Source organism: Astatotilapia calliptera, chromosome 6, assembly GCF_900246225.1.
Source record: "Astatotilapia calliptera chromosome 6, fAstCal1.2, whole genome shotgun sequence".
NCBI lineage: Eukaryota > Metazoa > Chordata > Actinopteri > Cichliformes > Cichlidae > Astatotilapia > Astatotilapia calliptera.
This window is the reverse complement of record NC_039307.1, coordinates 11,327,698-11,338,971: the sequence shown is the minus strand read 5'-3', so window position 1 is coordinate 11,338,971 and position 11,274 is coordinate 11,327,698. Positions and strand designations below refer to the sequence as shown.

Here is an 11,274-nt window from a genome sequence, read left to right as displayed (position 1 = left end):
GTAATCTGCATGAAAACAAGCGCTCACTCTTCCTGCTCAACAAATGACAAGGGCGGAGCCTTATAGCACGTGATACAGAAGCTGTGCCGTGTGATGCTAAAATTAGCAGGGAAAAAACAACGGAGAGCACGTCAGGGATGACGAAAAAGTGACAGGAGAAAATCCGTCCCGGTCAACCACCCAAAGATCAATAACGGGAACCTTATACAGCGCTTCCCTATACACGTCGAACTCCCGCAGGAACAAAGAAATTACGGAGGCTATTACTTATCACCTGACCAAAGATATGGCTCCCATCAATACTGTGCAAAACGAGGGATTTAGGAAAATGATCAACACCCTAGACAAACGCTACACAGTGCTGTCCCGCAACTATTTTTCTATTGTTGCACTACCTGCTCTATACACGCAGTGTCGAGCAACGACGGAGACGGAATTTCAAGCAGTACAACATTTTGCGGCAACCACAAAACGTGAGACATTTGTTGTTTTTATGTTTATTTATTGGCTTTATGTTCAGTCTCAACTGTTACGAAGTTGATGTGCAGTTAATAAGTGCAATAAATATTTATATTGGAAAAGAGAATCGTGAGAGAATCGTGATCTCAATTCTAAGCAAAAAAATCGTGATTCTCATTTTATGCAAAATCGTGCAGCCCTACCACTTATCCCTCTTCACTGGATGGATCCGTTCCACCAAGACACTTTTGGTCATTCATTAGTTTCAGTTTAACAGCTTTAACAGTTTAGAAGGACTAAAATAAACCAGCAAATCTAAAAAATAAGAAAAACCATATTAACATATTGATAAATATCGATGATATCGATATATATAAATTTCCTGTAAATTCATGTCGTGAAACTTCATATTTCTATTGTGATCACATCCAGGTTGGGAACATAGACTGTACAGGGAAGATGGTGTGGGCCACTGTGACATCAGAAGAGCATTTTGAATGCTTGGATTTTTTACGGTTTTCATCCTTTATTGTCTGAATTACTCTAAAATTAACAATAATTACATAATGAAAATCATAAGAAATCAAACTGATTGAAACCAGTGAGAAGTAGAAGAACGAGTAGCTCTCTGCTGGCCATTGGGTGGAAAAAATGTCAGTTTAAGATCATTCTCACTGGTTTCCCTTTTCAAACCATGAGGCTACGTTCATCTTTCATATTCAGTCTGTTGCTGGGAATCACCTCTGTTCGCCTTTTCTGACTCTTAATACCTTGATCTTTAATTTAGGCCCAAGCAGCCATTGTTATTTACTACATGTTATGTTTTGGGAGATTAATTTTAGGCTTACTTATTTGTAACTGATGAATGTATCTGTTTTACCTGTTACCAAAGGATTTGTTCACACTTGAATAACAGCAGGATTGATTTTTGTATTTCCTTAGTTCGCAGCTCATATTGCAGTTTTAACCCAGACTTGCAGCTTTGGTTGTATTTTTGTTTGTTAAAACAAATGAATATAGATTTTTTTGTAATACCTCTAAAGTCTTGTCTGTTCTCTGTGTTTTCAAAGTGTGTCTTTTTTGCTTTGTTTTTACCAAAGGATGACTAACGCCTTTGATATGAAAGGATTGGTTGGTTGACATTTTTTCTCCACTGGATTTAAGTTAGGCTGAAACAGGGAAACGCTAGAGCATCAGCACCTCAAAGCTCAGTTAAATGTACATGGAAGCACTGACACGCTGCCGGCTGTGGTTAAAGCTGCAGTGGCTAAAATATCAAAGTATCTGCTTTGCCTCCTTTATTGGCACACTACAGTTTTATTTAAGCACAGACATGAATGTTATTTAATTAGTGCCCACTGGTGTTTGCCTGCCCTGTAACTACATAATGCTAAGCTCTGGTTACAGCAAGCCACCATTACCTCTCCCCATTCATTGTGTTTATACTCATTATGGCTTACTCATTGCTGACCAGTGAAGCGTGCTCGTTCTACACCGACTGCCCTACAGTTTCATGATATTTGCATCTGAGATCAAGAGTTTGTTGTTGGATTAGAACAAAAACATTTAATTAGTTAAAGAAATTATACTCAAGGGAGACATTTTTAGTCTTGACCTCTGCGAGAGTAGCTTTGCATGATTAACAGTTCACAATAATCCATGTTTATGTTACAGTAGGATTTGGTGTAGCACATCAGTTCATCCATTATTTCTTTTAAGCAAATATTTGTTTGATTGGCAGCCTCTTGCAATCAAAAGACTTGAACAGGTGGTGGGAGCTGTAGCTGCTGTGACCATATTAGGGTTATCCCCCCTTATTTACATCAAATGGAGCCAATTTTAGGAACGATTTGTTGTAATATGAGTGCTTGGAGCATTCTGAAGTCTGAGCTTTTGACTCACATAGATTACCTCAACATATCCTCACCTCTTTACTTGAATGTTTGGCTAAAAATCAGCATCCACCACTGTAACAGTGTACATCCACTTTGATATCACTTGCAATCACACTCAAACACACTGCCAGAGGGCCATTTCCACCAACTGCCAGACCGACTTCATGGATAACCTCAGGTATACTAATTTCTTAGATGATGCTTTCACCACATGTCTGAGATCGGTCTGAGATCTCTTGCACTCAAACATTACAGTTCATGATAAGAGAAGCATAACTGACTTACATCGACACCTGTACAGTACAGCCATGCTTCTAGGCTCACCTAAAAAAAAAAAAAGCTTCAGCATGTGTTGTGTGCATTTGGTCACATATCCAAAGCATGTATTATTCAAAGGAGCGTATGCATGTGTGCGTGTTTTTGTGCATTCATGTGCAGTGACGCATGTCTGTGTGACTCAGACTAATCCTATTAGGGCTCTCTCCCTCTCTCTCTATATTTACCTCAACCCTCTCCCTGAGATTAACCCGGGTACTTTCTGCAAGTGCCTCTGCAGCTCGCTAAGCACTTTCCTACAGCACAGCTTGGAGTTCACCGGAACCAGGCTCAAAACTATTCACTCTCTCAGTTAATTCTGCACCCTGCCTGTTAAATCAGCCTTAAAAACAGGATACAAAAGAATCAGTATTATGCTTTGATGGCTTAATGGGTGATATCAGACTCGAGCCAGAAAATTAAGCTGCGAAGGGAAGATTGAAACAAGCCCATCCTACCTTTGCAATCCAATTTGTCTTCTTTTTCCATCCCTCCTTTACTCGCTCCCTTCTTGTCTTTAAGTAATAAGATTTCTAGTGTTTAGCTGGTGTTTTAGGGCACACTCAAATACACACACATCCTCTGCCCCTCAATTACAGCACTGCCACACCTCCAGCTATCTGTAATCTCCCTTCGAGGACCACAGAGTGCAGGGTGAACAAATTACAGAGAAAGGGGTGAAGACACAGTGAAAGGTGCCACTAAAATAACAAGCTTCACAGGATTTAAGGGAAGAGGGGGGAAAAGGCATATGAAACAATATAATGTCTTGAAAGACAGGAGAAAATCTGGATTCCCTCTATGTTTTTTTTTTGTGAGAGCCGAGGAGTTTCAAGGTGAGGTAAATTACTTGTGTATATTTAGCTGCCACTGCACGTACAAGGATTGATGGCCTATTAAATTAGCTTCTAACAAGACACGGCAGTCTTGCTAGTGTATATCAGGAGCTATTGATCAGCTTCGAAAAGTGAAGCAGATTATTGTGAAATAACTTTTCCAAATGTAAGATTTAAGTTTTGACCTTTCTAAGCCTTACAGTAAATCCTCTTTTTTTTCCAGGTAAGGTCCAGTGCTGCTCAATTTCAGATGTATTTCTCCTACATTAGCCTCGGACGTTTCAGTGCAGAATGGTAGTCTCAAATAGATCTGGCACAGCTCAAAGCCACAGAGCCAAATCTAATTTGTGAGGTTATCGCTGTCAATTCACAGCCAGCAGCAACTTCTGCAACAGAAATACAGGCTGGGCAAGACAGATAAAGCATATTTCTTAGCTTTTTGGCCTGAACTGTATTTCTATATCTGAAATTTATCTCTTATGGGTCTTTTTTTTGTTTGTTCTGAACCATAAGTTGTCTCTTGGAAAACACCATTTCATAAAAGCTTTATTCATACTGACTAACTCGTTCTAGCTGGGCTGTTGTATTGTCAGTTTGTCAAATTACCGTGTTTCAATGGGACAACAGGAAGTTTCCTTTTTTAAATTTTTTTTATAAATCGTAAAATTTGCTCCTTTAAAAGGAACCAGCATTTATCAAACAATTACTCCCAATTTAGGGACCTGGCCTGCTGGTTCGTAATGGTGGCATCCTAATAACTGGCCAAACTGAAATAATTTTTGACAAAATAATTGGAACTGCTGCTTTCCTTCCGCTAAATCGTCACGATTAAGAACAAAATGTGGTATCGGTCCCTCTGGATCAATTTTTTATACACCAGTGTGGGGTAATCATTCATTATTTTCATGTAAATTACCATTTGCTGTTCGGTCACAGTAGGATGCAATAGTGACTCAGCTCATGCTTTGTTTGAAATTCCCCCCCTCGAAAAAAAAAAAATCAAAAAACTTTTTGTGTAAACAAAAGTAATTTGTTCAGGATAGATGTAACCACTGTCTACAGATTGTACCTCTAAAACACCAAAGCAGTGACATTTTGAAAAATGGTTCTAGCATTTTTTAAGCTTTAAAGGCCCTGAAGCAGATGTTCCTAATTATTCTTTGATGCTGATGGAATCCAACATGAGCACAAATAATCTGTCAAACTTGTTTTGACTGTTTTTTGTTTTGCGTGGGCAGTAGCAATGCTCCGGATTCACCTGTAAGTGCACCCAAAATGTCACAGACACTCCAAACTTGATTCTTGCTTATTTTGTCGTGCATATTTGTTGAAATTCACAAGACACTAAAATATTTCAGATTTAACATCCTGAGACCTCAGCTCTTGTTTTGGATGGATTTTCTATTTCTCGTAGCTATTTGGGATCAGTCGGACCTGACAGGTCTAAAAACAAAACATTACCTATGAAAAGTGTGTCCTCAAGTGTGGACAATGGGTTCATTTTACTGCACAAAACAGTGACGTCTACAAAGTATAAAACACTTTATTGAGCAGAGTGAAGTACTGAAAACCTGAAATTCAATGCCCTGTGACTACACAGGGTCTCAGGGGTTTCACACTAATGTCAGCCTCAATCACAGTTTGCAAAATGAAACATTTATGGATGCAACAGATAGGAAAAAAAAAATTTTTTTTTCAGGACTGTGCTGTACAAGCCACCACACATGCATATTGTTGAACGTATGTACATAAAACTTCATCTAACCCTCCTTGTTTCCACAGAGGGCCTTTATCCTTTTACATTCCTGTCTTTCATCATGGTTGACCTTTTCCTAAACCGAGTTCTCATCGAGAACAACTGGGACCAAGACGAACTCAACACTGAGCGTGAGATCATGGGGATTCTCGAAAATCGCATCGTCATGCTGTTCTTTGCATCTGCTGAATGTGAAAAGTGCCTGGAGTTTGTGCCTGTTCTGAACGACTTCTTTAAGAGACTGAAAGATCCAGCATACATCGAATACCCGAAACTGCTCGCACTCATCTACATCAGGTTCCCACATCTTTTTTAATCTATATATCTGTCTTATACATATGCAGTTACATAAATATATCTATTTGATCAGTTTTGAGATTTCCAGATTTCTCTCTCTAGTTTGGACCAATCAGAGGAGAAACAGGAAAAATTCCTCAAAGAGCTGCACAAAAAGGTTCTGTTTCTGGCCTTTGAGGACCCATACAGGAAGTGAGTGTTTAAATATATGTGCATATATTTAAGCTGTTTGTCAGTGCACCTAGTCTGGAGGACCACATCACTCTTTGTACAAAATTAGAGTATATTTTCATGCCAGTCTATTTCTGTTTTTCAGGGAACTGCAGACCATGTTTAAAGTGAAGGATGTACCAACAATAGTGGTCCTGCGTCCCGACGGCTCTGTCCTCTCTCCAAACGCTGTGCGGGACATCTGTCGTTTCGGCTGTGACTGTTTCCAAAACTGGCAGGAATCGGCCGAGCTTGTTGAAAGGAGCTTCATGCTCAACGAGGAGTTTGACAACCTTAACTTGCGCAGTGCCACTGACCCTGTGAGGAGGCTCAAGTACAAGACAGAGGACGACAAACGCAAAAAGAGATGGTGGAAGTTATGGGGGAAGGGAAAAGATGGAAATGAAGAGGAGAAAGATGGAGCATGGGATACCAAGAGAAATGAGGGAGATAACAATACCTGGAGGATAAGATGAGGAAAACATATATCATATAATATATTCTGTATGTTATCACTCAGACATTTAGGAGAAATATTTTTGTTTTAGAAAGAAATTTTTATCTGCTGTTCCAGAAAATTGATTAGAAATGTTATCAAGATTAACTGCTTTAATTCATAATCAGGAATTTATGAATATGAATTTATGTAGAGCTTGCATGCTCTCTCTGTGTTTGGGTGGTCTGGCTTTCTCCAACACTCCAAAGACATGAGTGGGTTTAGGTTAATTTGTGAATCTAAATTCCCTGTGAGTGTGGATGGTTGCCTGTCTCTATGCGTTAGCTGTGCAATAAATTGCTGACCTGTCCAGGGTGTACCCTGTTATAGCTGGGACTGGCTACAGCCCCCTCATGACCCTGAATTTGGATACCAGTGAGAAGATGGATGGATGGATGAATAATAACAACCGTTCAACAACCATCAGTCTTTGTTTTTGAGTTTAAGTTTATTTTACCAGTTTTTCTTGGTGTGCCATATATAGATAGATAGATAGATAGATAGATAGATAGATAGATAGATAGATAGATAGATAGATAGATAGATAGATAGATAGATAGATAGATAGATAGATAGATTTTCATACTGTGTGCACTAATCGTTTTACAAACCAGCACAATCTGGCTCTGTGAGGTGTTTTTTCTCAAGTCAAAGACTCTGATGCAGTTGTTGTCTTGCACAGTTTTGCACTCTGGCTTCCAGCTTCTCTTTCTAATCAAGTTAGAACCAGCTTGGGATCTTCTTTGTAGGGTTAGGTTGGTGCACGCCATTGTAGGGAACAATACAGTTTTGTTTTGTTTTTTTGTTAATTTCCTGAGTGGAATAGCCTTCATTTCCTAGAACAAGAATAATCTGTTGCGCTTCTTTTTATTAACCATTTTGAGACTCACTTTAATGTTGCATAAGATGAAAACAAATTTCCTTTTCTTAAAAACCCCCAAAACAAGCAGAGAGCAGATGTACGCTATAAAGCAGACTGTTTGAAACTAACATCTACTATTACTGCTCATCTGTTGTTGTGGATACCTACTGTATATGTTGATGGTGTTTTTTCTTTTCTTTATATTTTGTTGCTACTATTCAGTTGGTGATATTCACTACCACAAGAGATGCCACTGTTTTTATTCAGAAAACACAAACATGTACAAACCAATCCTGACTAAATGTGTGAGTATCGATCCCCAGGATTCCAATCTAAAGCTCTACAAATCAATACCTTCTTATTGACTTAGGATCAAATTACTGTGTATAGCAAGAGAGGACTCACGTGTATACTGGCTACTCCAGCTGTGCAACTCTACAGACTTTCTTCCCTCTTCTTTACCCTTTCTACTGACAATATAATTCTTCTGGCAAAGTAATTCAAGACATATCAGCTCCATTTCCAGCAGCATCAGGCAGCTGTTTTCTGAGCCAATAATCAGTGGAATGTACGTGTGCTGCTCAGCATGATAAAGAAACAAGACGAGAAATTAGCTGGTGAAAAAAGTCCAGCTTTCTGCAGCTAACAGTCAAGATATAATATTTTCTCACTGGGGAGGGGAGACAAAAGTGAATGCTAAAAACAGGTAACAGGCTTAAATTAATCAGATACAGAGACTGATATCTGCTGGATATGTAAACAGGCAACTATTTTCAACCACACTGTTTTTTTGAATAATATTTGGGCAAAAAAACCCTAAAAATATACATGTAATTGCATTTTTTGGCTACATTTAGGTGCTGGCGCCTGCTTGTTTTGTAACTGAAATTAATGTCTTGTCAGTGTGTTATTTACTTTCATAACACTGTTATTTGTCTTTACTATTCTTTATTAACTACGTCTCCTCAGAGTTTGCACTTTGTTATTGCATAGTTAAATGTGAATTGTATGCTCTCCAAAATCATTAAATTCTCTATTCTTTTAATATAAACAGTGCCTGTATCACTGCTGTGCTTTCATGGCCATATTGTAGTGTTCCCAGTAGAGCAAATCAAACTATCACTACGCACATATTCCCTGCGGCTCTGCTATTCCATTAATTACTGAATATTAAAGGTCTCACAGTGGCTCACTTCATTAAGGTTCTTTTTCTTCTTTTAAGCATGTCTCTCATTCTGTAATTTCTTCGCTCTTTATTCAGACAGACTTGATTGTTCAGTCACTGCTTTCACATACACACACCATCAGTGCGAGCACTTCATGTTCCTTGTCCCTCTGTCACCTTGTCTTTCAATCCCTCCCTCCCAGACATATGAGGGGAGGTGGAGAGCAGGGACACAAAAGAAGAGGTAGTGAGCAGCTACTGCCACCAAGGTGAAGGCGAATGAGGGAATGCGATACGAACTGGCAGACTGGGAAGTGATTCTAGTGTGATAAAGGAAGAGGTGAAAAGAAATATAAGGCTAGATTTTGAAGGCTATTTTCTTTTTGGATTTGCTGCCTCAAGGAGAGATAATATTTGTTAGAGGTAAGCAACTGTGAGGATTATCCGATTTAACAGCAAGCGAGATTATATATGATTACTGTAATCGATTTGGGAGAGTAGAAACATACAGTGAAACACAAGGCAAAACCATTAAAATCGCCCAGATAAATATTTCCAAATGTCAAGACTTTTTACTGCTATTGTGAAGCCTTTAATATTCTAATGTGTGTTATGCTACATGGTTTGAGCTATCATGATTAGCGGTGATGTGCCTACTCTTTCTTGATTAATCCAAAGCATATTAGTAGCTTTGCTTCTCCCTTTGTAGCACCCCTTCATCATGGTGGACTTATTCATTGACCGGGTCCTGTTAAAGAACAACAAGGACCAAGATGAGCTGGACACAGAGCGTGAGATCATCATGCGCCTGCAGAACCGAATCCTGATGCTCTTCTTTGCTTCTGCTACGTGTGAGACCTGCAGGCAGTTTGCGCCCACGCTCTCTGACTTCTACAAACAGTTGACAGATGAGTTCTACGTGGATCGTGCTGCTCAGCTGGTTCTCCTGTACATTAGGTAAAACACACAGAGGCACACATATAGGTGTTTATTAGAACTGTAGCGTCTAACACTGGAATAGATTTTCTCCTCTGTTACTTTATTAAACTAACCTTGTCTCTAGCTCGAATGTAAAATTAAAATGCATGCACGTATGTGCACTTGCGTAATGCATGTATGAATTTCCTTTAAGAAATAAGAACCGCAAGAAAAATGACATTGGGAGTAATTTTTACTGGAGTATATCCCTTTCACTCTCTAGTTTGGACCAGTCAGAGGAAGAGCAAGAAGGTTTCCTCAAAGAGCTCCCCAAAAGGTGCCTGTTCCTGGCCTATGAGGACCCCTACAGGAGGTGTGTGAGATTAGCCAGTTAGAAGTGTATATAACCTGCTAGTGGGTGATGGTAATGTAAATCCATTAGCTCTATGCTAGTGTGTGTGTGTGTTTCCGCAGGGAGCTGGAGGCTATGTTTAACGTGGAGGAGGTGCCCACAGTGTTGGTGCTGCGTCCCGACTGCTCCATCCTCATCCCTAACGCCGTGGATGAGATACTCCGCCTTGGAACAGACTGCTACCACAACTGGCAGGAGGCAGCAGAACTCATTGACAGGAACTTCATGAACAAAGAGGACTTTGAGGAGAAGTCCATGCGCAGCTTCAGCGACCCTGTGAGAAGACTGAAGTATAAGGTGGAAGATGAAAAGAAGAAAAAGAAGAAGAAAAAGCGAAAGGGGTGGGGTGGAGGTGGAGATGAAGGTGTGGAGGCGGATGGAGGAGCGGGCGACAAGGAAGGAGGGGGATCACCATGGTGATTGAGAGCAAGAACGGGAGAAAAACACTGCTGATTTGCCTAAAACTTGCTGCTGTCCTTCACAGCAAAAAATATCGCAGATATTTCAGTAGAAATGTGAAGCTGACCTTATTGTGACTGGCTTTGCTTCAGTGGTACAAAGATCGTGGTCCTACAACAGCTCCAGTGTACAGTATGTGGGCAGCAAACAACAAAAAGAAATATAACACTATCTGCAGGAACACTGACAGCTGCTTTGATTTGGCTGTATTTGATGTCTCTGAATGCTGCCAAGTATACAGTCGAGACAAGGTTTGGTCTGAGCCAAGTCTTGCCATTAAGGCTTGTTTTATTACACACTGGAGATGATTATAACCATTTCTCCATTCTCAACAACACGGCTCTGTAATGCACTTTTTTTAAAATGATAATTTGTGCGTCCAATCAAAACACACCATGCATAATCTGAAATCAATGAATTATTCAGCGCCATTAAAATAATTTTGTTAGTGACTGTTTTGCTTTGAGTGTTTGTGAAGTCTAGCTGCACTTTACAGACTACACAAGCAGCAATCAGAGCTATTCAACAGGAGTCAAGTGAAATCATGGAGAAACTGGCTTTACTACACTATCATTGAGCTACTTTGACTGTAAATCATCTTCTCACATAATGAAGACCACATCCAGGCTTTGCACACTTCCTCGCGCATGCAGGCTAATCTGATGAAGCTTTCGATTGATCAGGCAAGATCTTCCTTTGCAACAGTTCCTTCTCTTTGTGACATTTTCTTCCTTCCTCTATATCCTCTAAGTGACCCATGCCTTAACTACATGCTGCCAGTACTTCTAAAATACAAGTACAAAAAGCTAAGGCAGAATGACAGTAATCACAGTAATCACAGCAGCAGCACTGGGGTTGAAATGCATCTCAGAGACAGAGAAGGAAGCCAGAGTATCATCAGGTGTCATCAGGTTTGATTGCTATGGATTGATGTGCTTTAGAAAAGGCAGAGACATGATGATTTATAACAAAGCTCTAACATTACAGCCAGATTGACAAATAGGTCATATTTTCTAGCAGTGCTGCACAAATGTCTGTGCACTGTGCAGCACAGGGTAGCTAACAAACAGCTCATCTCCCCTTTCACCATGATGTGGTCACAGAACTGTAAATGCTAAACTTACATCGGAGCTGGTCGGACCTGTAAAAGGAGACAGATGCCTGAATAAACACAAGCCGCTGTGTGTTTCATAT

The 11,274-nt window shown here is 39.9% G+C and overlaps 2 protein-coding genes across 2 annotated transcripts; both read left to right on the top strand.

Annotated features, from left to right (window-relative positions):
• Nucleotides 1-2,989: 2,989 nt before the first annotated feature.
• LOC113023868 (nucleoredoxin-like protein 1) lies at nt 2,990-6,687 on the top strand. Its single transcript, XM_026170290.1, has 4 exons — nt 2,990-3,505; nt 5,288-5,558; nt 5,661-5,750; nt 5,875-6,687. The coding sequence occupies exons 1-4, from the start codon at nt 3,421-3,423 to the stop codon at nt 6,242-6,244; spliced, it is 816 nt and encodes a 271-aa protein (XP_026026075.1). The 5' UTR covers nt 2,990-3,420; the 3' UTR covers nt 6,245-6,687.
• A 106-nt stretch (nt 6,688-6,793) lies between these two features.
• Nucleotides 6,794-11,271, top strand: LOC113023869 (nucleoredoxin-like protein 1). The gene is made up of 4 exons (XM_026170291.1): nt 6,794-8,714; nt 9,001-9,248; nt 9,493-9,582; nt 9,684-11,271. The coding sequence occupies exons 2-4, from the start codon at nt 9,013-9,015 to the stop codon at nt 10,039-10,041; spliced, it is 684 nt and encodes a 227-aa protein (XP_026026076.1). The 5' UTR covers nt 6,794-8,714; nt 9,001-9,012; the 3' UTR covers nt 10,042-11,271.
• The last annotated feature ends 3 nt before the right edge of the window (nt 11,272-11,274 follow it).